Source organism: Neofelis nebulosa, chromosome 9, assembly GCF_028018385.1.
Source record: "Neofelis nebulosa isolate mNeoNeb1 chromosome 9, mNeoNeb1.pri, whole genome shotgun sequence".
Lineage (NCBI taxonomy): Eukaryota > Metazoa > Chordata > Mammalia > Carnivora > Felidae > Neofelis > Neofelis nebulosa.
Window position 1 is genome coordinate 29,794,085 of NC_080790.1, and position 27,366 is coordinate 29,821,450.

Genomic DNA, 27,366 nt, shown 5'->3' on the forward strand with positions numbered 1-27,366 from the left:
GCACGAGATACACGGGTCCAATCATGTCAAGACTTGTAGTAATCCAGTATTTGGCCTTACTCAAGGGAGAGAAATTCAGCTCTGCTACTTTCCATTCACCCCCTCCCATCACACAGCACCTCGGCACAGACAGCAGAGCCACCAAACGCACAGGATGTGGACAGTTAAAATTCAACCCGAGCTACAGCAGCCCTCAGGCGTGCCTCCCCCGCCCCCCCCCCCCCCCGCGAAATATTTACCTAGACCATTTAAAGCACTTTAATTCACCAGCAGCTTCGCTGGAGGCGTCTCGAGCTTCCCGAGACTCCATTACATAATATCTTTTACAAAGTCTAACCCCAGCTCGAGTGGAAGATGGATTCTCATGTAGTTTGCGGGGGTTTCCGTGCATTTGCTTCCCTTTCCGATCCGGCGGGTGCCCCAGCAAGGCTGCTGCAACCCCCTCGGCCCCGAGCTTCGGCGGTCCCCGCCAGTCTCCGAACTCACAACTGGCTCTGGAGGGGCAGCCAGCTCGCCCTCGGGGCGCCCAGGCCAGCCACGGTGGCCGCGGTGCCGACAGGCGCTTGGGACGCCGCGCCTCTCCCTGCCCGCCGTGTGCGCCCCGAGCCGGAGCCGGAGCCGGAGCCGGAGCCGCAGCGCGCCGGCGGCGAAGCCCGCGCCAGGAAGGAGCGCGAAGGCTCGGCCGCAGGGCCGGCTTGGCGCGCGGGGCTCCAGCCGGAGGAGCCGGAGGGGGAGGAGGAGGAGGTAGAGAAGGAGAAGGAGAAGGAAAAGGAGGAGGAGGAGGAGGAGGAGGAGGAGGAGGAGGAGGAGGAGGAGGAGGAGGAGGAGGAGGAGGAGGAGGAGGAGGCGGGTGTGAGGGAGGAAGGGCCCGGCCGCCCGCGAGGGAGGGCGGGGGAGGGGGAGGGGGCCGGCCGGGCCGGGAGGGGTGGGGGGGCAGCCAATGAGCGGCGCGCGGCGCGGGGGGGGGGCGAGGTCTGGGGGATGAGGTAGGATGGGGGAGGGCGCAGCCCGAGCGGCGGAGGCTCGAGCCATAAACAAGCGCCCGGAGGAGCCGCGCAGGAGTGAGGCGAGCGGGGCGCGCGGAGCGGACGCCGCGGACCTTCTGCTGCGCCACCGCGCCCACTCGGCGGCTCGGGAGGCGGGGACCGGCCCGGAGGCTGCGCCGCCGCCACCACCGCCGCGGGGCCGGCCGACGCGCAGGAGGAGAGGGAGGAGGCGCCGCCAGCCGGGGCTGGAGCCCAGCGCAGCCGCCGCCGCCGCCGCCAGAAGTTTGGGTTGAACCGGAGCTGCCGGGAGGAAACTTTTTTTCTTTTTTCCCCCTCCCTCCCGGGAGGAGGAGGAGGAGGGGAAGCCACCGCTGGCGCCAACGCTAGTGGGCTCGGGGTCGGCGCGGCCCGCAGGGGGGGGCGGGGGCCTCGCCCCGCGAGGGGAGGCGCGCCCCGGGGGCCCCGAGGGGGGCGGCGAGGACCGCGGGCTGCGGGTGCGGCGGCGGCGGCGCGTGTGCCCCGCGCAGGGGAGGGCGCCCGCCCCGCTCCCGGCCCGGCTGCGAGGAGGAGGCGGCGGCGGCGCAGGAGGATGTACTTGGTGGCGGGGGGCAGGGGGCTGGCCGGCTGCGGGCACCTCCTGGTCTCGCTGCTGGGGCTGCTGCTGCTGCTGGCGCGCTCCGGCACCCGGGCGCTGGTCTGCCTGCCCTGCGACGAGTCCAAGTGCGAGGAGCCCAGGAGCTGCCCGGGGAGCATCGTGCAGGGCGTCTGCGGCTGCTGCTACATGTGCGCCCGCCAGAGGAACGAGAGCTGCGGCGGCGCCTACGGGCTCCACGGAGCCTGCGACCGGGGGCTGCGCTGTGTCATCCGCCCCCCGCTCAATGGCGACTCCATCACCGAGTACGAAGTGGGCGTCTGCGAAGGTACGGCCGCCTGCCGCGGGCCCCCTCCCACCTGGCCGCGCTGAACAAAGTTTGGCCGCGACTTTCCCGGGGAGAGAGGGCTCCGCGGGAGGAGGGGGCCGCCTCCCCCGGGAGTGGGCTCCCGCGTCCCCCGGTTCCAGCTCGCCTCTCCCCCGGACGCTGGGCCGGCCGCGGGCGAGGGTGGATCTAGTGGGTGGGAGCGGGCGAGTGGGGGTGGCTGCGCAGAGACCCGCACACGTGTGGCTGTTCGGGCTAGGGCTGCGGGAAGGGGGGGGCGGGCCCCGCGCCCCGAGGTGGGGGCGCCGCGGGCAGGGGGCACTGCGGAGGCTGTCGCGAGCCCCTCGGGGAGTCCAGCCCTGCCGCCCTCCCCGCACTAGCGCAGTGTGCTACGGAGTGCTGCGCACCGTTCTCGAAAGTCCCTTTTCTGTTGGCCAGGAGACGTGTCTTCAGCTCACACTCCCTGTGTGACTCTTTCATTATTTTTTCTTGCGCTCTTCCTTCACCCCCTTCCTCCTCTTTCGCATGTAAATCAGTTTCAGCTCCGGAATATGTCAGCCCAGGGGAAGTTAGTTACATACGGTGGTTACTCATTTATTTGCCTATTGAAAACAGTCAAAGGCTTTCTCTTCTGAATGGGGGCGGAGGGGGGGGGGTGCGGGGGGGGGTGTCGCACCTAGGAGTGAAAAGTTGTTGCTGACTCTTCGTGGCTGCCTTTTAAGACCAGATATCTGCGTGTTTCGTGTCGTGTTGCCGGTTCCTTCTTTTTGTTTGTTTGACAGCGAGCGTCGTTCTGCTGTTTTCTCCACGAAGAATTGTGCACCTCGGTGTGGAGACTGACGGAGGGAGAAAGCGGTTAGAGTAGTGAGCCACCCCCTCGTTGGGTGGACCCCTGTGGGTGGGCGTGGGCCCTGAGCCCTGCGTGCCTGCCTCGGCCTCCAGGTGCTTGGTCCGGTTTGGGGACTGGAGAGAGGCAGTGAGGTTTTTTTTTTATTTGGCTAACGGGCAGGACTGGGTGAGCACCAGTGAAAAGCGGGATCCCTCCTCGGGCTGACGTTGGGGTGATGATGCTGTTCCGGGGCATCCTGGTGCAGAGCACAGCTGGCTCACTTCTGGAGGTGCGGCGAGGAGGAGAGGCAGGCGCCCTCTGACCTGGTCCCTGCCTTACTAACCGCCAGCACCCAGGAGACCAGGGAAGGGTTTCTTCTGAGGCGTCTTTCTGGGTGCATGTGTTTATCGTGCTGAGGTGTTGAAAAAGAAGGTGGCAATCCTAAGGATAAAATGGGTCTATTCAAAGACTTGAATTCTGTGATTTTCTTTAAATACAAACACATGTATTTATACCTTTGGTTTTGAGAGTTTGGACAGTACTGGAAAATGAAAAAGGCTTTCCTGGTTTGGAAGCTAGTGGGCAGTAATGAGTGAAGGGAACTCTTACAGGGAAGGGCCATGGAGCGCTGCTCCCTTAGGACTGGGTTAGAAGAGTTTCTTTGCCTGAAATACAAAAGCCTCCCAACCGGGGTTAAGCCCCACGTTAAAACATGTGTTTTTATTTCTCACATCAGGAAAAAATGGCCAGGAGATTAGCTTCTGATACAATTTTATGTGTTTGATTTTGAGAATTCTGAATGGGTTGGACTAAACGATTCATCCTTGAACCCTGCCACTTGGAGTGTATAATTTACTTACGCCAGCCTCCCATAAATCTAAAAAGAACAAGCAACATGAAACAAGGTTAAATGCAGTGGAAACTGCTATGCCCTGCGAAGGACTTTTGGAGGTTTTAACGATTCTAACCCTCGTTTTGTTTCTTCGTGATGTATTTCTGGTGAAGGAAATGTGAAGCTCCAGGAACATTCACGGCAATCAAATGTTTTGGTACCAATCTTCCGGTATCACAGTATAGAATTATTTTGGCAGTTTGTCGGTAAGCTTTTCCTTCCTCTGAAATGATGGGATCTCTTAGCTTCTTTTTTTTTTTTTTTTTTTTGGTGACACCCTGTGCACTTGGTATTAGCCTTGAAGATCCTTGGAAGTATTTGTTCCCATGATTGTATCTCAGTTAGCATTTCTCCAGCAACACTTCTTATTTAGCAAGACTGTTTTCAGCTGCCCAAACTGGGTGTCTGGCATTTATTATTTTATTTTTAGATTTCTAAAAGCAGTGGTCAGGTTGTATTCTAAATCCATGAAACTCAAGTGAGAAGAACAGTTTTACCTGGCATAATATAGTGGACACATACACAGATATTGTCAGTCGTGTGTCTAAAATTTCAAGGACTTTCATTTTACTACAAGATTTACAGGAAACAGGATTAATCTTTTTTTTTTTTTTTTAATGAATTAGAGGAGTCTCTACGTGTCAGTAATTATCTTGGTACTGACCTTCTGCCTTTTTGTTGTTGTTTGTGAGAAATTTCTCAATGGCTAGTCTTTCCCTCAGTTTCCATTTTTATTTAGAAATTCACACATTGAAGCATGTTTATTATAACTGACATGAATAGGAATTGATATATTTTATTCTTGTTGAAGTCTCTTTTGCTGCAATTTTTGCACTAAAATGACCCCTACTGGTTGTATCTGTTAATGAAAACTGTTTTGAAAACTTATTTAATTGGCTACACTGAGAAGTCATATTGCATGTTATGGAAACATTATCATGACTAATCTACCTGCTTTCGAGGACATAAATTAAATACCAGTTACATTGTTCCGTTTGCCAACTTGTAGTAGTTTTTTATTTGTGTTATTCTCCATTCTGGCTTTGTCGGGGGAAAAATACCATGTCTTTAATTGTGGTTCACATAGTGAATTAGAGAAGCTAGGGGTAACAATGGACCCCTGACAACCTGTGGCTCACTGTCATAAGTTTTTAAGGCACACCAGCCCATAGTAGGCTCTCACTAAATGTGCATGGAGCAAATGGATGAACCATCTTCTCCATAGAGAGAGTAGCGAAGGAAAAAAAAATTTCTGGAAGAGTAAATACTGTGAAGAGTTATGTCCTGTGAAACATGTGACCTGTACACTTGGTCTTTTCAGCGTTGTTTAGGTTGTTATCAACTAAATCATTACTTTAGGGGCACCTGGGTGGCTCAGTTGGTTAAACGTCCAACTTCGGCTCAGGTCATGATCTCATGGTTTGTGAGTTCGAGCCCCACGTCAGGTTCCGTGCTGACAGCTCAGAGCCTGGAGCCTGCTTAGGATTCAGTGTCTCCCTCTCTCTCTGTCCCTCCCCCGCTTGTGTGCACGCTCTCTCTCTTTCTCTCGCAAAAATATACGTTAACAAGTTTTGAAAAAAATAAATCATTCCTTTAAAACATTTTTTTATTTGGCATAAGTGCATTTTAAAACTTGATCATAGAGCCAAGTACCTCAAGTTTTCTCTGCTCTCTCTCAGTCTAAAAAGTGCTTTCTGGCCCCCAGGAGGGCACGAGTCTCTTTACTGTTTCCATTCATTAGGTGAGTCTCCTGTTGCACTTTCTGACATCCTAAGTGGTTTGTTCCTTGACTGGGCTGCCTGCCTCTGGGTAAATCATCTAGAAGCCAGAGAAACAAGTTTGGATTCTGAACTCCTGAGGAAGAAGACTATGGGAGATCAAAGACGGAGTTTTGAAAAATTACCCAAGTGGGATTTTCTAGGAAGAATGTTTTGATTGTACAGTGGGGATTCTATTTTGAGATGGGGTCTAAGGACCATTTTCCCTCTTACGTAGAATAGTACGTTATGTCTGTTGTAAGGGGTGAGGGCGAGGTGGGGGCAGTGTGAGCAGCCTTCTCTGTGTAATGAAAGGGCAGGTGATGGCTTGAGTTTGACAGTTTGTGAGGACAGAGTGATTTGGAACCTGGTGGACATTACTGAGTGGCTTTGCCCTGAGAACTTTGTTGTAGAAGAGCCAGGCGATCGCTATCGTCAGTAAGCACCAACTTTTTCCCCCAGTGCGTACTTACTCAGTAGCTTCATCGTTATGGAACTTAACTTTCCGTGTTTTTACCATGGCGTCTACCAAACTGTCTCTTCAAAACACGGTTCTTGTATTTCTCACAGGTTTTTTAACTTTTCCTTCCACCCGGTTTTCATGGGGGTAGTGAGGAGGAGAACCAGACTGTGGTTATGTCGTGGCTGCTTATAGCAAAGAACAATGTTGTTTTCTGAAACGGTTGGCCTTTAGAAAGTTTTTTTTTTTTTTCTAAACCCTGGAAGGCAGGGATGGAGATGATGGCTCCTTGGAAGAGAGTGTGTGGAGCATCTGAGGTCAGGCCACAGGAGGCCAGAAAATGTACCAAACCATTTGTTTATGCACAAGCCACAAGGGTCTCCTCTCCTTGCTGTGTTGTGTAGGACTTGAAGTCAAGAGTCCATGGGGCACCTTGGGTGGCTCAGTCAGTCAAGCCTCGGACTTTGGCTCAGGTCATGATCTCACAGTTTGTGGGTTCAAGCCCCACGTCAGATTCTGTGCTGACAGCTCAGAGCCTGGAGCCTGCTTCAGGTTCTGTGTCTCTGTCTCTCTCAGCCCCTCCCCCGCTCATTCTCTCTCTCTCTCTCTCTCTCTCTCTCTCTCTCTCTCTCTCAAAAATAAACATTAAAAAAATAAAAAGCCAGAATCCATGGGTTTTAATTTTACTAATTAAAAAGAAGACAGGAGGGGCAGAGTTAATACTCCTGTATTGGCGTTAGAAAACTTGAAACACCCGGCACTCTTTGTTTTTGAAGAGTATGTTTTGCTTTCCATTTCGAAAGTCTTCATTCAGGTGGAGTGAGCTCTTAGATGCTAGAGAGAGAAAGAAGCCAGCAGAGGGCCTATAAAATTACCTTACTGGGGTATGGGAAGAGAAACCAGCGCAAGTAAACAAGGAAATAATTAGTTCCTCCCCAGAGTAAATATTGACGAAATATGGAGAGACTATTCACTTCACATATACAAATGACAGGACTTGGTGACCTTGTCTTTGACTCTCAAGCTTACAGAATCCTCACTGTTATTCAGGAGTCCAGTCACATAAAACACTTGGCAAAGCGCAAATGAATTGCATAGTACCAGAAAGGCAAAAATAGCAAGCCTCAAATCTAGAGATATTTGCTGCCATTAATTCGTGCTTAACAGTGACCAGGAGAATCCACAAACAGTTATGATGGCAATGCAGTTAGGAACAGGTCAATTTAAGAAGAAAACTGCCTGGGGCGCCTGGGTGGCGCCGTCGGTTAAGCGTGCGACTTCAGCCAGGTCACGATCTCGTGGTCCGTGAGTTCGAGCCCCGCGTCAGGCTCTGGGCTGACGGCTCAGAGCCTGGAGCCTGTTTCCGATTCTGTGTCTCCCTCTCTCTCTGCCCCTCCCCCGTTCATGCTCTGTCTCTCTCTGTCCCAAAAATAAATAAAAAACGTTGAAAAAAAAAATTTTTTTAAAAAAAAGAAAACTGCGCGAAGAATCCTGAAGCTGTGGGCATTGCATCCGATGATAGGCCGTATGTGGTGAGATGGGGCAGGTTTCTGTGTTCTGGGGGCTTGATTAGATGTAGTTACAAAATGTAGGACAAAAAAGGGGGCCAGCTTGGGGATGCTGGAGACAGGCGTTATAAGTTGGGGGAAACAAGTAGATGACCCTACGAGGATAATGGAGCGGGAAGACCGAAGAATGACTAATGGAAGAAGGAAGAAATATTGAATTCATCTTAGGGCAACTGTGCCGTCCTTTGAAGAAGAATCCAAAACGCATTCCAGACATTAATTGTGGAATTCCTGCGAAAATGTGGGCGTGTTTAACAGCTTTCAGTTGACAGTACTGACATGCAGACGGCAGTGCCACTTTATTCAGCATGTGAGCGCCATCCTATGGACAATGATAAGAGGACTGGAAGGTAAAATCTGTTCGGTGAAGCAGGTTCCTGTACCGCTGGGTTTCACATGTGGCCCATGCAGCATCAGGATTTCGGAGACGCCCCAGCAAAGCTCAATTATTTGTGGAGGAAACTGGGCTGGCCGAGCATGCATGAGCGACAAACTGAAAGCCTGGCTTCTCAGAGGCTGAATTCTCCGAAGCTGAGTTTTCAAAGATCTGATTTGTCTTGGCATAGAAATCAGTCACTCATTCATCCACCTTCTGGTCTGTACAATGCCTTCTGCTGAGGCAGGGGGCAGCTGGGGAGCTTGAGGCCCTCAGACGTGTTCCCTACCCTTTTTACCCTTCTAATCTCAATAAAGAATAGGGAGCCAGACGTTAGAAAGTCTACACGATGACATAAGTTCAAGCCAAGTGGTAGTGATTTCCCAAGTCTGTATCCATGATTACGTGGTGAGTGAAATAGGTAGCTAATTTGTTCTGGGAATCACAGGATCTGAGATGGTCTTTTCAGGCTCTGGTGGCAAAGCTGAAAAGGAGAATTTGAATTCGAACTAGATTTAAAAGTAAGAATAGGAGGGGGTGGGGAACGGGATTCTACCCATTCTTCTTAGGGCCTGTGCAACACCTATCAGAGTGTTTCCCAACATCTAAGAATGAGGCTACATTCTTAATGCTTTACTAGCTGTGGTTCAAAACGGCAAGTTTCCTCTTCAGAGTGATTTTCTCCTTGTTCTAGCTTGTTCCACTAGGCAGATGAGCGTGGGCAGTGAGCTGAGAGGCATCCCTTTATCTAGCACCTTCCAATCTCACCCACTCTCTGCTGCTTGTCCTGGCCAGTAGCCTGGTCAAATAATGAGAAACCTCTGTGCTTCAACGAGACCTCCTGGGTCTTGTGGTCAGAGGAGTAGTTGAATATACTTAGATTTAAGAATGCTCTCAAGGTAAACACTAGTGAGTGTTCATTTTGGGCCCACATGAAAAAAAATGTTAAAAAGGTCCTTTTTTCCTGAACAGATTTCAATTCTTTACCTCCCTTCCCCAGCCTCAATTAATTCCTCATGCAAAATATTTATACTTTGATGAAAAGATATCATAGTTAGAAACTTGGTGTCCAAAGTCAAATCTGTACTTCTGTGCATCTCTGTTTTCTGTCTGTGCAGTGGGGTTAATAATAGGGTTGCTATAGGGACTCAGCAAATGGATTCCTGTGAAGGACTTGGAACAATTACTGGCAGGTGGTAAATACTTAAGAACAACAAAGCTACTAACCAGTATAAGTGAAACGACCTGATATGGGCATCTTCTGTTCTGCTTAGCCCTCATCTACCTGAGTAATGGATCATCGGTAGTTAAGGAGTTTGGGCTCTTCGAAAGGGAGCAAATTATTGAGTTCAGGTCCCCTCCTCCCCAACCCTGTAAGTGCATTGAGTTAAAAAACTAAGGGCCTCTAAAGCTATTAGCTGCCTTTCTTTCTAATGCCCATTTGTTAACTTTGTCTAAACAGTTTGTGTATTTGGGGTAAAAATAGGGAGGAATCTGAAATTTCTTGCATTAAGTCGTGGGAGTTATGAAGGTAACCATTTACCTGCGGGCTGATACTTCATTTGGGGAAGAGGAGGGCATCTGTCCTCACTATCATCAGGACTGTGCATTTCCCTAACATTCTGGGGAAAGAGTTCGCCTCTGGCCCCTGGAGTGTCCACACTGCTGGTCTCACTGCAGGATTTGGCCTGACCGGAGCTGAGGAAGCAGCCTGTGCTGCTGCAGCCCACCTGTGTCGGGGCCCTGGTCCCACCTGCCGCTGCAGTTGGTACAGACTAGGCACAACTGGAGGTCAGAATTGTAATCAGACCTTTCCTTCCTACTGGTTTCCCAGCCATCCTTCTACCCACAAGTACTTGCTGCTATGGGTCTGGTCTTTGTGCTACACTGCAGGAATGCTGCTTCCCTAAGCCTCAGTTTCCCTGTCTAAAACAGTAATAGGTAACGTGTGTTGGCTGTGCAGATTAAACGAGATAAAACTGTGCTTCTGAAATTCTAATGTGCGCACGAATCACCTGGGGATCTCATTGAGCATGGTGGTTCTAATTCAGGAGGTCTGGGTGGGGCCTGAAATTCTGCATTTCTGATAAACCCCCTGGTGACTCAGATGCTGCTGATCCTGGGACCACACTTTTAAGTAGCAAAAGGCTAGTCCTTATGAAGCATGTAGAACAGAGAGCGGTGTATGAGACCTGACAATGTTCCCTGCTATTGTAGTTATTTTTCAGCCACAGTAAATATGATAGGGACCCTGCTTTCAGGGGCCATGGTCCAATGGCAGGTAGCTGAGACGATTCTATCCAAGACAGTTACTTACAGCTGTGCAGTTCCAAGATAAGGAAGTGCTGAGCATCTCAGGAGCAACTAAGAGGGGCACTAACTCTGACTACCAGGAAGGATTTAGTGGGGGGTGCAGCACCAAGTGGGATCTGAGAGTGTGCTCCCCTCCTTCCTGCTTCCCATGCCTCTGTGCATGATGTCTTAGGAAAAAGAAATTAGGTCTTGATGCTGGACAAACCTGTGTTCAGATCTCAGCTCTTATTTTTTAACTGAACAACCAGCTTGCTTGGTTGTTTTGGCCTTTAGTTTCCTCATCTGTAAAAGTGGAATACTCCTAGCTTTCTTTGAAGTAGATATAGAGGATTGGAGAGTGTATGTATGTATATATAAAATTGAACAGATAACGTGTGTTGGTGTGTGTGTATAATGGCTAGTATAATTCCTGGTACCAAATAGATTTTTCAAAGATGATGTTAATTCTAATTTTCATTCTGTTTTTCTTTTCTTCTTTGTTAGCTTTATATCTATAAGTTAAAAAAAAAAAAATCCACTTTATGACACACCCCTCCTTCACATTGACATCCAGTACTGCTGTAAGTCCTAGCCCCTGTTTCAGCAGAATGTGGGCATTTGGGTGATTTTGTGGTTGGAATCCATAGTGCCAGAGAACTGCTTCAAACTAATATTTTTAAAAAGGTGACATCTCTTAATATTGATGGCATATGGTATAATGGAAGGAAATTAAATTTCCTTTTATTGTTAGAAGTTTTCTGTGGGTTTCTGGCCATCGCTGGAGCCACGGGAGACCTCAGGAGCGTCAGCAAGCAAGGCTGGGGTCACTGCAGTTAGGGAAGGAAGGAAGCAGGAAGGAAGGAAGCAGTGGTAGTCACAGCCAGCTCAAAGACAAGAGCAGGTTAGGAATGAGCCGGGGGTAGTGTCCGGCCCGGAGGACATCTGCATTGCTTTTCTTGATCCCGTCTGTTCCATCCGTCCGTCCTCTGGACTAATACTTCCGCTTTCCTGTGGTCTTGGCTTGTGGTCTCTCTTCAGCATCTTTGTGCTACAGTGGGAGGCTAGGAAAGAACACCCTAGAATTAAAATAGCTGAGTTCCTGTCCCTTTAGAACTGCCACCCTTCTTTCATGCCTGCAAATGAGTATCATTTTTATCCAGTAAATATGGTCTGAGGACTCACAAGGCAAATGCTTTTTACTGGCTCTTACGGAACAAGGAGAAAGAACTTGATGAAGGTACAGTCTTTGGAATCAATAGTTTGCAACTCTTTTCTATTTTCTTTTGGCAACCAAACCTTATTATCACGTCGTAGAAGTTGAATTTTCTTTCAGAAACTCTTTTAGCACCTAGCATTGTAGTACTTCTGTCTTTCATCAGGAGTGCTGGTATTCAAACATGTAACCTACAAGCAAGGCAAGATCAACTTTCAAATTTCAGGGTTTCGTCTAAGTATGTGTTTGTCAAATCCAAAAATAACACCCTAATTTGAAATAGCCTGGGAACATTTGTCTTATGAACATTTAAGAAAGCAAATTAAGTGTTAATTATATTTTAAGGTGTTATTTTACATTTCAGGTTCCTGAGAAGATAATTTGAAGAGTCTGCTCTTTGGAAGTTTTAGCAAAGTCCTTAGTCCTTAACAACCAGCCGCTCTGGCTATAGCAAGGTGGAAAAAAAAAAAAAAAAAAAGATATAGGCTGTAACTAGACACTGTGCCTGTCTTATTTAGCATTTCCAAACAAAAACCATAAACAAACATCTCAGATTCAAAACAGAAAGGAATTTCTGGCAGGGCAGAATGAAACCTGAGCCTGCAAAGTCCTGGGTCTATGAGAGGTAACTTATTTAGCTTCGAATCCAAAGGCCACAAGCAAACCGGTTCATGGCTGTGATGAAACAAAAGGCATCTCAACATTGGAGAGTTGTGATCCTTCTTTTTTAAGATTCCAAAAGACCTGCCAGAATAGGGTAAAGCTACCTTAAGGATGTTTGACCTGAACTAGACTTTTCATGTTAGGAATCCATTGGACCACTTCAGACCCATGACGTGGGAAGAACCTTACATACAGGACATATGTTCTCAGTCCCCTCAGTGTGTGTTTATAAAACTGCAGAGACCGAATGTTCCATCATCTTGTCAAATGCAGATCTGGAAAACCTTCACATGGTTTCCTCTTTTCCTCACCTTCCATAGATGGGAGCATTGCTTTTTTTTTTTTTTTTTTTTGAAGGTATGGGTATTTACATCTGGCAAGAGGAAAAGGGGATAAATTGTAGATTGTTCTGGGTCTGAAAACCAAAGTAGAAAGATTCTTAAATGGTTTGAGAAAGATTGAGTACGCTGTGTGTTTTTCAGAACCACGGAGTTCTTCTATTTCAGAGTTTAGGATAATTTATTACCACTGTCTATGACATAAAAGTGAAAGGCCAAATAAATTTCCATGTTTTAATCAAAAGAATGAATGGGTTCATATATATTCCAGTTTGTTGCAGGAAGGATTTGAGGCTGTTCAGAAAGACAAACAGCACAACATTCTTGTGTGTGAGAATATACCATGACACGGGAGACAAGCCATGCTTCTGGATCTCCTGTCATCCCTTAGTAGCTCCATAACTTAAGTAAAACCTTCTCAGCTCCCCTTGACTTTACCTTAATTTGTGGAAAGGGAGTTAAATAGTTGCCTACTTGAAGGCAGAGGAACTGAAGTGATGATATCTCCAGGCCCTTCTGGTCGTAAGGTCTATGTGTTTATGTGTGAGACATGTACACAGGAGTCAAATATTACCTTGTGTTTGCAGAGCCAAGGAAGGGAAGAGTGGTCATGTCTACATGACTCTTTGCCAAGTGCTGTAGACGGGAAGGGCCTGGAGGAAAAGATCAAGGGTTTTTACATAGTTCTGTTTATTGAGAGGCGGTGGAGAGGGCAAAAACACAGTTATTGGGAAGTTATTGACGTCTTGAAATGCTGGCAGTCTTGAAGCCATGGCAACTGTGGCCCGGCCTGGAGTGCGGGTAGAATTTACGCCTCTCTTCTGTGAATGCGCTGGCCTGCTGCCTTCACTCTCTCTCCATTTTCTCCTTTACTTCATTAATTATGATGACTGTGAGTAGGTAGGTGACAGATACCACAAGGGGAGAAGCTTGAGCAAAGACAGGCCAAAACTTGCCCAAATTCACATGCTCATTTCTGCCTCTGACACTAGGAGAGAGTTGAGTAATTGCTGTTCTCCCTAATACTGCAGGCGGCAGCCAAATTCCCGGCATTCTTTTACCTTTGCTGCTGTTTTCACTTGCCAGGGAGTTTCCTTAAGGAGCAGGCTGGATTTAAAGAAACAGAGCAGTTGTTGCACGTGAGGAAGGGGTACTGGCCCAGGGAGGCCTCTGGGCGCCTCCCACGGGGAGGATGAAACGCCTAGTCTCTGCAGAGGGACAGTGCTGCAGGCCATGCCAGCTTCCTTACCTCTGTGTGTTTCGGGAGCCCCCAGAGCAGGGGAAGCTCTGTCTGTGGGACAGCAAGTCTCCACTGGCTGTATTTCAGGCACGGGACCAGCCGGGAAGTTTGGGAAGTTGTCTCTTGGGGTCTAGAAACATCATCCTTCCTTTGCATATTGTCCAGGTGGTGAGGACCTGTGGCTCTGAAACTTGACGTAACATGAATTATTCTAAAGAATGCGACACTCAGCCCAGCCTGCAGTGTATACCAGCCATCAACTGGCTTCGCCCTGTGGATATTACATTTTTGCCAAGAGCAGCCTTCCAGAATGAGGTGCTAGTTAATTCCAGTCGGGCATTTATTCGTTAATAAGTCTGCTGAATGCTAAATACTCCATTTGGGAGTATGCAACACAAGAAAACTCAGCAGCTAATTATTATGTAGATCTCTTCTGTGATTCTCACTTTCAGTTCAATTACCTAAGCCACCAATCCCTAGCAGTGTGAACTTATTTAATTTTTAGTTTTCTGTGATAGTTTGCTTTTTTGCTCCCCAAGATTTTTTTTTTTTTTTTTTTTTTTTTTTGGCTGCCATTTGTAAAACTGCTCTGAGACTGCTAATACTAGATAGACATTTTATATTGTTTAACAGAAAATGTTTCTGGGTCATGGAGTACCGTGGATTGCCTTGTCGTCTTTTCTTTTCTTTTCTTTCCTTTTCTTTTCTTTTCTTTTCTTTTCTTTTCTTTTCTTTTCTTTTCTTTTCTTTTCTTTCATGATATTGGAAGTCAAATCCTGTTCTGGATCTAATCCTCTCCCTTCCAGGGTAGATTTCTGGATAGCTAATAATGGTGGTGTCTGAAGTAGCCATTGAGGGGTGGGTGGTATACATTTACCAACCTGAGCTTTTGCCGAAAAGCTAGGTTCTACTGTGCTCTTCTTTATATGAATAGGTCTTTATTTGGTTTTCTTCCTGCTTGGTTGGTGCCTGTTAGATTAAGAACTTAAGAACTTTTAAACTTTGGGGTCAGTAATGAGAGTCTGAATGCCTAGGGCCTTCTCTCGAGAACCTTGTCTCTTAGAAGTGGCCAGAGTGTTCAGTGTGTGTTTGCTGCCATCAGAGTCTGTGCTAGAAGGTTCATTTGGTACCTCTCCTGCCCATGTCTTTGTGCTGTCCTTTGGCCCTCCTTCCTCGTGGCATCCCTGCCATGACCCAGTGTGAGCCGTATCTCAGGTGCCCTGAAAGGCATGCTTTCCAGAATTTGCCTCCACATTCTTCCCAGCATGGTTGTATGCAGCTCTCCAGCTACTGGTAACCCACCTAGTAAGAGAAGTTGGTGCCAAGCATCAAATCTTCTGTGAGGACCCCTTCCAGTAATGGTGTCTGCACTAACAGGATGGCAGAGATGAGTTCTGTAGAAGTGTTTGGAGGGGAAGTGTTTGCCAGTACATAAAATTCATTTGACTCTGTGGAATATGTAATATGGATCAGCAGGTGATAAAAGTTCATAAAACAAGAGATTCTTTACAAGGTTGTGGTGGACTTGCTGGCCTAAAAAGATGCACCCAGGATGGTAAAATGTATCTGTAGCATCAGCAGCTGGGCATACAGTTCCAGATGTGACATTGAGAGGAAGCTGTGAATAATTTCTCCTTTCAAGATATAGTTAACTTCATACCTTTGGGGAGGGAGGGAGGGAGAGAGAGAGAGAGAGAGTGTGTGTGTGTGTGTGTGCGTGCACGCGCGCCCATGCGCGTGCACAGTTGCTGAGGGCACAGTACAAAGAGTACTTTGCATTGTGTTATGTGTGTGCTGAAAACAACTTGCATAGTTGGAGCAAATTAAGTATGCTATCTACTCTGAGATCAGCAAGCTGAAAATGACTTCTTAACAAAGATTGTGCATTGTTTTATTACACTTGGAAAACACAGTTCTAATTAAAGGGCTTTGGCTTTTAAACTACCTAGTTAATTGGGATATCTATACGTGGGCAAGTGGAGCTCGGGAAAATTAGACTTCTTTCATTTCTTGCTGATTGGGACAGAAGATTTATTATCCGTAGGGCAGTGTGGGATGATTTATGGTAGGCTATCAGTAAACATAGTTTTTGGCCTTACACAAGAATTTTAGATGTGATAGCAGAAAGGAAAAGCAGAAATTTAGGGTGAGAAATGGAATACCTCTACAGGGAAATAAGCAAATGAAAGAAGCCAGAGGTGTTTTTGGTTGGAAGGAGATGAAATTATTTCCAAAGACTATGTTGGGAAAAGGTGAGTGAGCTCTCAGCCACCAAGTTTATTGACTATCTATTCAGGAAATTGTATTCAGTGCTTTGGAAAGAGAAAGGAAAAAGACTCTGCCAATAGAGTTCTGGAAAACTTGAGGGAGATAAAGTATTTACATGCTTTATAACATAAAACATGTCCAAAAGAAATATATAGTTACAGCTGCATTTGGCACTGAAAATAGTCATGTATTATATTTTTTAAACTGTGTGTGAATATGTAAGCATGTGCCCTGGAGTCAGAAATGCTTGGCTGATACCATTTCTGGAGAGACTGGAAAAGTAGACGGTATTAAGGAGCTACAAGCAGCGAGAAAACATAAGGATTATTAGTAGTAAAGAAGGAACAGTGAATTGTTTTTTCTTTAGAGGGGATATATCTCATGTACATAATTCCTACTTTACTTTTTTTTTTAATCTTAGTATAAGCATTTAACTTCCCAAAGAGCCTTGGTAATTTGCATGTTATTACTAAAAGCCCACAGGTAAGGGAAAATTAGACTCCTACATTCAGTGCCTGACTATTCTCCTCAAGGTGTAGGTTTTCCGACTTTGTTTCAAGTTTATGTTGGACAGAGACCCTTTGAGAATGCAGAAGATGAGATCTGTCTGACACATGCTTCCTAATATCTGTTGCAACCAGAAGTTTGGGGGCAAAGCCAGCAACCGGAAAATGGGCGTGGTGTCCACTTTCAGACTCCCCCCAATTATCTTTACATGCTTCAGAATGTGTTCTCATCCCTCAAACCCTACCATTTTGTGCTGCTTCCTTTGTGAGGACTTCCTGCCCTGCCCAGGAAAAAGCATTGCCATCCCCCCACCCCCAGTGCCCATAAATAGCACTTTCTCCTTCCCTTGTTAGAGCACTTTTCACACTGTGTTAGAGTTCACATTTCTGCCTCCCTGCCTCATTGTGATCCATTCGAGCGCCAGGATTGTGTGTTATCCTAGCGCTTGGCACTCAGGGAGAACTCAATGAGCATTTGTTGACTAAATCTAGACTCAAGGTCATCCAAGATATTATACAAAAACTTTTCCATCTGAGCTGTGTGGTTTGCATTGTGCAAACAGAAACAAACGAAGCCTGTTGAGAGAATTCCAGTGAGGAGTCTCATCCTTGCAGAAGGAAGCTTAGAACTGGTTAACCATGGCCTCTCACCTGTCGTACACCTCCCCCCAGCCCGTCATTCTTAGAACTGAGTTTTTAAATTTTGCTGTGATAGGTTAGTTTCAGCTGTATTTATTTTGGCAGATATTTAAAGGTAGTTTTCATTTGCGAGGACTTTTCCTTTTTGCCAGTTTGCCATAAAAGTGTCACCTTTCATTCACCAACCTTTCGTCAGCTTGTAAGAATTTTCCTTGTGGGCGGCAGCTTATAACCTCTTTACCACCAGCAATCTGGTGCACGGAGCCCTTGAAACGCTACAGTGATCAGTTGTTTGTAAATAATAACTGATACACATAAAATCATGAGTTACTGTATAGATACTTCAGATAAGCTACCATATGAGTAATTGGTGATAGTAAACCTCTGTTTTCAGCAAATCCAGGGTTGTGTCTCAAACGTGTGTTGACTAATCAGGAGGGAATTTAATTTAACAAACACGTCTAGAACTTGGAGTCTGTGAGTGTTATGCCAGCAAATGACATAACCTCTTTACTGCTGCAGGTGATCTCCAAACTTCCTCAGGAATTTAACCGTACACCTTCTTTGGAGAAGGAGATCCTAGCCAACAGCATGATGGTAGAAGTGTGTGACTGTGAATAATAAAAATGCCTCACAATGGTTTGAACAGGAAGTCCATAGGAATGCAATATAAGGAATTCGAAAAAGTAAAATCCCATTTGGATTTACTCCAAACCCTATGACTTCAGGGACTGAGGAATTCTTGATGACTCCTGGCTGGAGTCCCAACTTGTTATTAAGCCCTGTGGAGTTGTTTTTCCTTTAGCACTAGTCATGAAGTCTTTGTTTGTTTGTTTACTTTCTGAAAGTCTTAAAGTGCTTTACAAATTAAGACACTAAGACATTAGACCCTTAATACAACAGTAAATTACAACCCTTGGGTGATCTATCTGGTGTTAAACTTTTCAACTGCTAAAAAAGAGAGATTTGGCCAAGATAAAGTATACAGGGTCATAGACACATATACAGAATTATCCTGATAAATATCAGGCACCTAGTACCTTCTATCACTTTAGTGAGTGGATCTGGAGAGCCCTGTTTCCTGAGTGCGGCTTTAATTTTGATGTCAGTGGTGCAGCACGTGCCTTCGACTTTCCCATATTTAAGATGCCCTTGTCACACGTGATTGTGATTGTTTATAACGTTAGTGTCATGGCTGGGGGCTTTGCAAGAAGCCACTTTAGAGCACCAGTTGTTATCAAAGCTTTGGGAAGGGGGAGGAGGGCAAGCTGGAACCGATACCGAAGTAAGCTTATGGTAGTGGAGTTCTAGTTTTCCATGATGCTTCGTTGGCAACGAAAGGTGGAAGATTTTAAGCAGGGCTATTTGTCTGAGTGTCCACTGATGATTTTCCTATAACTCTTTAAAAGTTTTTTTTTTTTTTAATTTTTATGTGGCTTCATTACTGTTAAAAGTTTAAAAGTCAGCTTCCAGACTTTGGGGCAGGTTTGTTCTGGAAGTGTTGCCTACTCTGAGACTTTATCAGCAGTAAGAGGATTTAACTCGATGGTGGATCCTGCCCAAATCAGAAATGGATGTATCGCAAAACCCTCGGCCCTTTTTTGTTAATTTGAGGTAGACGGTGAAGGAGCCCGAGCTGTTCTTGCGGCTGGGATAGCGTATTTACTCTCGGTCTTTAATAAAATAAATGAATGGAGGCAGAGGACTGGGAAACACACTTGAAGGAGGGAGGGCCCCTCTTGTCCTAAGCCAAGGTAAACAGTTTTGTAACCGAAAAGTAGACTTCCAGGAAGGTGAGAACCGGAGAAGTAGGCGTCAAGTACAACCAGCAAGTACCATTTTCAGCTATAGAGATAGCCAAGTTGCCCTGACTCCCAAGAAAGAGCCTCTCAGAAGTATTCAGGGGAAATCAGTTTCCTCAACTGCTGGTCTTCTGTTGGTCCGTTATACCGACAGCTGGACCCAGGGACAGTGCTTGGGGAGGAAAGGCCATGGCTCTGCTGGAGAAAGTAAACAGATGCGGCTGACCTAGGGAACCTACGGAAGGCCTGGCAGGGCAGCCGGTGGACTGGCAGGATGCGGTGGGAAGGCATCCCTGAGTCTGTGCCTGATTTTGGAGTTAATGGAAACATAGACATTTTCTTTCTGTCTTTCGTTACAGTGGAAAACTGTGTCATTATGGTGGACAGCTGCACACACATTGCAAATTATATGATGTGTGCATATACTTATACACATCCATATACGCAGCATGCACACATGTAAGAAGAATTCCTCACAGGGTCATGTTCTGGTCCTGATAGTCTCTCTGTGTCCATTTCTGCCATGGTAGCGTTTTCTTCTAATTGGAGTTGTTGGACTCTGTTAATTCCAACAGAATTAAATTTTCTGTTTCTGTCTCTGGCCATCTTTAATTAGTTTATATAAATAAATATGTGTAGATTGTCTCCTAAGAGGCTTACTTAAAGCTGTGGGCATCTCATTCCTGTGTTGTTTCTTCTGCAGTTAGTAAGATACTTCATCAGGTTTATGACCAGAAAGGTAGACCATCAAAAAAGATTCATACCGAAATTCCTTAGAACTTTTTATGCTCAAAGATTCTTGGAGATTAGTTGCATGTGGTAAAGGGCCTTGCCTTGTTCAAAAAAAAAAAAAAGAAAGAAAAGAAAAAAGACCTGGGTCTCTTGAATGGTTATTTAGGAAGGGGTTACCTAAATTTCTTTTTTGTAGTTTATTTCCTGAACATCTTATTTCCCACAACTAGCCATGTGTGCTGGGGCCAAATGTTGGGTCCACTGCCTGCTTAAGAAAACAATTATAAAGGCAACATAACTTTACTAGACAGTTTGGGAAATAGAGAAGAGAAACTGATTCAAAACACTTTTATTCTGAACTTAACTAGTTTTTTGTTTTTGTATGTGTATATATCCTGTCTCGTCTTCCTCTGTGTACGTACCTTTTTTAAATCCTACGTCTTGTATATTCTTTCCATTAAAATTAGATCAAATAAATTTTCCTGTGTCTCTGTAGTCTCCATTACTGTAAGCTGATTAATCAAGATGTGCTGACTGTACCTTTCTACTTCATTTTCTTTACCCTCTTTCATTTCCGGACTATCCATAAAAGGCAAAAGAAAAACAAAAGCCAGTCTGAATTTCAGGTGAACTGAAGGGAAAATGTTATGTAGTCTTAACTTGTACCCATGAGTGCCTAAGCTCCCCAAGCACATGATAGTTGTCTCCTGTCCCCTCCCAAAGGATTTGACCACTTGCTACCTATGCCTGTGGTCCTTTGTGTCTGGGGTTGTGGCCTGAGGACGGTGGCCTTTAGCTGCTTGTCTTATATTCTTGCTACCACCAGGATTATGTTGACTCTGAGGACATTGAAGCTTTTTTTAACCTTTTCCTCTGTTAAGTAATGATTTGTTGGCTTTGTGCAAATAGCCAGCCCACTGGGTAGGGACATTTTTATTCTGTTGCTTTTTTTGTAGTGCATTATTGGATTGCAAATATTTATTTAGGATGAAAGATGGATATAATTAACTAACTACATCCTAAATAGGGACTAGATACTGACTTCAAGATGAATTTGCAATCTTTGTGCTTTTCACGCATTAGACATAGGCTCTTGTTGCCAATGATTTTCTCTGGGAATTTAAAATCGTTTTCCGTTTTCCACTTCCACCAATTTATAAATGAAAACTGGAGGCCCAGAAGTTATCCCATAAGGCACATGTATAAAACTGGGAAAAACTTGGGTCATTTTTGGAATTAAGTTTGTTGAAACTCTATCAGGGCAGCAGACTTTTTTTTCCCCTTGTATTATTGCCTGGTACATTAATAAATAGCCTTTACAACTCATAACTAGTTTCACATTCAAAAGGTATAGATAGCATCTGTTATAATAGATTGCATTTCATTTCAGATTCATTTCTGTATTCTTTGTTTAAAAATTTCACAAAATCAATTGGCAAATAGTATGCAAAATCAAATCACGAGGCTTCATATATATTTTATATAAATTTGAAGTGCTTTTTAAAAGTAATTTTTTTTTACACTTATTTATTTTTGAGAGACAGAGGCAGAGCACGGGTTGGGGAGGGGCAGAGAGAGAGGGAGACACAGAATCTGAAGCAGGCTCCAGGCTCTGAGCTGTCAGCACGGAGCCTGACATGGATCTCGAACTCATGAACCACGAGATCATGACCCGAGCCGAAGTCAGCTGCTCAACCGACTGAGCCACCCAGGCGCCCCAGAAGTGCTTTTTGAATATGGTTTCTGAATTCTAAATCTTTCAAAATTCATAATTCATGCCTGATTGATACCAATCAACATGCCCAATCCAGAAAACACTGGGCATGGATGGACCTGGCTGCTTCTTGGTTGGAGAGAGGACCCGTGTAGACTGCACTAAACCACAGCATATAATGTTTAAAAAGTGCATGTGCACAGCTGGATTTTAACAGACACTTTTTGGATCAACATATTTATTTAAAATAAGCACACTTTGTGAACTCGGCCAGCTTGGATGAGGGGGAGGAGGAAATTTTCGAGTTTGAGATCCCTGGGTTTATTTCTGGCTGTTCAGAGGGGAGACAGTGGGAGAAGGCATAAATGCAGTTTGAGGGAGGTCGCAGACTGAGAGGTTCACGCCAGGGGTAAATGCTGGATGGATTTGTTTATAGCTGTTTCACACTCTTACCTCTTGGAGTTGGTGCTTCCAAAGGGCGACCCTCAGTGTCTACATCTAGTTCGGTGGGTATCTCGGAAGCCTCTCCAAGCCCTAGTCCAACCACAGCCATTCTGTTCTTTTTCTTTCTGAACTTGTAGTCAAGTAGCTAACCTCCTGACCTGCCGCAAGACTTGATTTTTAAAAACAAAACACCATGCGTCTTGAAGAAAGGCAGTTATGTAAATACTAAATACATATAGCATTTGAGGTGGGAGTTTCGGGAGACGGGTTTGTGACTCTGTGTGTGCATCACCATCTCGAGTGCATTGAGAGGAAGAGAGGAAGAGATACCCCATACTGGGGCCCTCAAGCCCCCTAAGTCTTTTGTCTCTTTACAGGTTGGTCATGGATTTCCCCTGTGCAGGTTTTGAATTCTTTTCTCTTATACCCACCCTGGTTGAGGAAGTCCCACTTCCAGCCACTGTCCTCACTCAACCCCCAGCTCTGCACATAGGTGCTCTCTGCAGTTAGCAACCTGGGGACACTGTCCAGCCAGCCCAACCACAGCTCCCCTCACCCAGGGCACTTGGTGCCTTCTCCGGTGCCTCTGGCCTCACTCCAAGCACTGGCCCTGCCTCCTCTGCCCTGTTGCTTGCTCCCCAGACCAGGAGTCACCATCATGTTGGGGCATTTTACCTGCCTGTATGGCTAGCTCGTGTTCCCTCCAGTTGCCAGGGAGGGGTCTCAGGAAAACCTGGCCGGAGGAAATGCCTTCCTCAGGAGAAATGGAGATCTTGTTTCTTGAGGAGAAAGCACATCTATCAGTGAGAGACAACATTGCATGCTAGCAGGAGTTCAGGCTCTGTGGTCAGTCCATAATTCATCCTAGTGACTTGCCTGGTGCCTTACCCTGGCCAAGCTGCTTGACTTCTGTGCATAGTTTCCATCTGTAAAATGGGGATAATAATAGCATCTACTTCATTTAGGATGTTATGAGGCATAACTAAGTTAACTCACTTGTATACGGCATTGGAATAGTATCTTTTTGTGCCTCGGCATTGAACACTATGGCCTGTACGTAACAGGTGTTCATTAAATGTTGATTAAATGTAATATTCTGAAGGTAGAAAGAAAATGATTTCCCTGTCCCCTACCACAGAATAAAAGTAACATTTGGTTGCAATAAAAAATGTAGGCATGAAGACACCTACCCCCGGTTGGGAGCTGGGTGGTAGGATGTTCCGATTTAAACATCAATAGCAGTGTGCCGTGATTTGTGAATCAGACCTAACATACTCCGTCTGTCGCAAGTTTGACTAATGTTTACTGGCTCCCAAGATCATTTTAAAGGGACAGAACAGCTTAATAGTGATTTGTTTCCAGTAAGCGTTGCTATTGGAACATTTCAGATTCTAGCATATTTGATGTCTGTATTAAAACAGGCTTTGCCCTTTATAGGTTCACTCTGTTCTAATTTATGTTTGCTTGTAAGGTGGAAGATGGGTAGAAAGACGCTCTTTAATTGAATAGGTTCTTGCTTCTTTGTAGCCCACCCAGTGCCTATCATGGTGCCACGAGAGAAGTAGCTGCTCAGTAAATAAGTTAATGAGTAAATTGATGGTACATTTTTCTTCACATTGCATCACAGTGATGGCTCGAAGGTACCTGTGAGGAGGTCTTGTTTATGATTTTCCCTCAGGCAGTGCCCTGATATGACTGTTTCTTGCTGTTGGGTGATAGAGTATTGAATTTGAGGGCTGCTCGTAGAGTTGCTCCTCATCTGTAAGAGGAACAGATGGTCCCCAGGGGTCCAGGTGAGATAGTGCAGGCAGGGGCACCACCACACATCTTTGTGGTATCTGAGCCATACTCAGGATGAAGATCACAGCTCTAGCGGGAAGAGGTAAGTCCTTGTTTCTTAAGTTATGAAAGTTTAAAAGTTTGTGCTGATAATATTCCATGTGGCATGGACTGAAGAATGTATATCCCTGTATTCTCTTGGTAGGGACTGTGATCATAAGGGTAAGAATTTTTGACCCAGGACCTGGAGATTACAATTTGGAAAAGATGTGGGGTTTTTTGTTTGTTTGTTTGTTTTTTGTTTCTTTAATATTGCATTTATTTTGAGGGTGAGAGCTGCTCTGTTCTGTCAGCATGGAGCCCGAAGCAGGGCTCAGTCCCACAACTGTGAGATCACGACCTGAGCCGAAATCTAGGGTTGCATGCTTAACCGACTGAGCCACCCACGCGCCCTGGGAAAAGATGGTTTTAAAAAAGTGATTATATCCAGGGCACTTGGGTGTCTCAGTTGCTTAAGCGTCTGACTCTTGATCTCGGCTCAAGTATTGATTTCAGAGTTGTGAGTTCAAGCCTCCATGCCCAGTGTGGAGCCTACTTAGAACACAAACAAAACACCTCTAAAAAATAGTTATTTATTCAAAAAAATGATATGTAGGATTGTAGCAATAGTTAGAATCATTTTTCTTTATGGAGAAATTGGGAGAACTTTAAACTTAACACACATACATGCTCATTCAAAGGAAACAGCTTGGCCCTACCTTCTTAAGTGCCATTTTTGTGGGCTATTGTCATTTTAATAATTTTTTTTTTTAGGTCTTAGTGTATTCCAGAATTCTTTTCTTTTAACTATTAAGGTTCTCCCTCATTACTCCATTTTTAAAAAGTAAATTTATTTCAACCCAAATGAGTGCTGTGTGTTTCTTTTAAAAAAAAATTTTTTTTTTTTAAATTTTTAACGTTTATTTATTTTTGAGACAGAGAGAGACAGAGCATGAACGGGGGAGGGTCAGAGAGAGGGAGACACAGAATCTGAAACAGGCTCCAGGCTCTGAGCTGTCAGCACAGAGCCCGGCACGGGGCTTGAACTCACTGACCGTGAGATCATGACCTGAGCCAAAGTTGGCCGCTTAACCGACTGAGCCACCCAGGCGCCCCTAAAAAAAATTTTTTTTTTTTTAATGTTTGTTTATTTTTGAGAGAGGGAGACATAGAATCCGAAACAGGCTCCAGGCTCTGAGCTGTCAGCACAGATCCCGACGTGGGGCTCAAACTCACAAACCGTGAGATCATGACCTGAGCCGAAGTCAGAAGTTCAACGGACTGAGCCACCCAGGTGCCCAGAGTGCTGTATATTTCACAGGTGGTTTGAAGGATTCATCGTTTTATAAAAACAACAGAAGAGGGTAGGACTGCCTTTCCTTCTCCTCACAGCTCTTTCGCCCATATTGTGAGGTGGCCCATTGAAAACCTGATCTTCACGTGTCGTAGGGCGCTCTTGACGCACATCTGCCTGCTTCTGCCATAGTTTCCACTCCACACTCACAGGCACGAGTCAGCCCCGACAAGGAGTGGGTCTGTTGACAGTCCTGGGGAGCAGCACATGGCGGGAACATGCACCTTTTACTGAACAGAACATGGAACGTTTTCTTATGAAGGGTAGTATCTACCTTGGGGGGTGAAGTCCAAATTGCAGTTAGTTCCAGATGATTCACCACACAGAAGGTGTGAGTGTTTGGGTCTTAGTAAATAAAAGGAGTATTCTGTGTTGAATCCTGGTTTGACAGGGAGGAGGTAATCATTGATCAGGAATTTTCTTTTTTCAATAAAGGGGATCACTTAGGATGAGATGGCTCTACACCAGGATACCTTCTTGTAGGATCATTTTCATCTTTTATGCAGAATTAATCTTTGCTATTGTCAGACTTGACTCACAAGGACTTATTACAAACAATTGTTGGCTTTAAAATAAAAAGGAAAGCTACTCATTTAGTTGGAGTATAGTGGGTGGTTTTTGACCTCTCAGGGGGTGTTGTTTTCTCCATGGAGTGTCTTATCTGGCTAACAGATGTTTTTTATGACTTCGTCTAACACATAAATGGTAGCCCTAAGTGGGTTCCTCTTCATTTATCCCCTCTCCCCAGCACCATTTCTCTTTTCCTTCCCTCCTGCCAAATTCTACTCCCGTCGTCAGGTGGCTGATGAACAGGCCGACCCCTGTCCTGAGTATGGCAGGATGTCAGTCCAGCCATGATCCCTCAGTCCCCATCCTCCGGGAGAGGAGTCCTCTTGACTGTCTCTGAGGGGAGTAGGCGGCTCTAAGCCCAGGTTGAAGTTGGCACATTTACCTGTATTACCCAGTGACCAGTTGAGCTCCCAACTCCTCATTCCTGCCCAGCCTCCCCTCTTTGGGTTCCAGTGAACTGGAATTTCTGTGTTTGAGGAGTTCCACACTGGGTACTACGTCATGGTGCTCCCAGCGGCCCACTGTAGGTCCAGGTGTTAAGTCCTGTCGTGCTGCAGTTGTTATCTCCAGAGGGTGACCGTGAAGGGAAACATATCCTGGAGCCTGATTTCGTGAGCCTTGGGGCCCTGTAAGCAGGGCAAGTCGAGAGGCACATGAAAGGCCAGAGCCTGAGGGTTTGAGCCCAGCCCTCTACAAAGGTAAAACCCGAAGGACAGGGAAATCACAAGAAAAGCACCAAGAGAGTCTCGGGGATCCTGAGTCAGAGGCAAAGGAATCTGATTTTGCAAGAGGAGAATTTTGCTTGTGGAAGGTTAAAGAAGCTTAGTTGCCTTCTGAGTGAAAGTGGCATTCTATTTGCTAGTCAAAATTACCTCAGACCTTGAGAATGACTGGGGTCAGGGAGGTATTGCTACACCAGGAATCAGAGCATTATGGAGTTGGAAGGGTCCTCAGAAAAGCCTCTCTAGGCCAGCACCCTCATCTCACAGACTAAGGAACTGAAGCCCATGAAAGTCTGTTGTGTTCTCTTATGCTTTTTACAGTTTCTGTAGCACCTGCGGTGACAGCATCTACTTCAGAACCCAAGGAGGCTGAACGGCTGCTTCTTTGCCCACTCTGGAGGGGCCCCTTGGGACCCCTGTTGCCCTCACTGCCCCATGACCTCTGTCTCTGAGTAGTGGGCACAGCAGGCCGAATCGTCCTCTGCTGAACTTTTCCCTCCCTTCCTCCCTGCCTCCTTTCCTCACCTCCACCCCCCATGAAGGAATCCAGAACCCTCCTTGCCTGTGAAGCCACTGGAATGTAGCACTCTGACCCCTGGCATTGAATGTCCTGGATGGACCTGGCTTGGGAAACAGGAAAGACTCAGGCAAGGGGGAGGGGTGCCTCAGGGCCTTGGGGTGGGACAGAGGGCAAGGAGATGCAGGGAAGCATGACCTCCCCAGGTAGGTCCTGCCTGACTCTCACAGCATGGGAGACCCCGCAGGCAGGGGTGCTGGGCCCCAAGAGGTGAGCTGCCAGGGGAACCCCCGTGCAGAGGAAAGGAGTGGAGGGGAAGTAGGGAGGAATGGACCAGAATACAGAGGAAACCCTTGTCACGAGAGGTGATAAAGGTGAAGGATGGAAAGAAGGGATGCCCAGGCACTGTCCAGATTGGATGCATTTCTCACTTTTGAAACCAAATGTTAGGAGATGGGGAAGACTCTCCTATAGAAAATTCCGCCCCACTTGGAGACTTCAGGCTCTTTAACATGCTTACCCTTTGGCAAGGCAGGTTTAGTAGAGAGGGTAGCTGCACATTCAGGTGTGCAGGCCAGATGACACTCACTGTCCCTTTCTGTTTTCTGTCAGTGTGCCCTTGACCACATTCAGGCCAGTTACCTCCCTTGAAGAGACTTTTAGAAACCCTGAGGTTCAGCCTCAGGTGATGTCTCCACCAGCTCTTTGCCCCTTTCCGGAATAAGGGAACCTTGCTTCCTCAACTTCTT

General features: G+C 46.1%; 1 protein-coding gene across 5 annotated transcripts in view; it reads left to right on the forward strand.

The window, feature by feature from the left end:
* Nucleotides 1–1,067: 1,067 nt before the first annotated feature.
* The window catches only part of CRIM1 (cysteine rich transmembrane BMP regulator 1), a 189,182-nt gene continuing 162,883 nt past the window's right edge, over nucleotides 1,068–27,366 (forward strand). For 3 of the 5 annotated variants that reach the window (XM_058683022.1, XM_058683024.1, XM_058683025.1), the window contains exon 1: nucleotides 1,460–1,906. In XM_058683022.1, coding sequence (XP_058539005.1) covers nucleotides 1,576–1,906 — 331 coding nt within the window. In that variant the 5' untranslated portion in view covers nucleotides 1,460–1,575. Of the gene's footprint in view, nucleotides 1,907–27,366 lie in introns of all 5 variants that reach the window. The other 2 variants (XM_058683020.1, XM_058683023.1) reach the window with 2 other exon arrangements.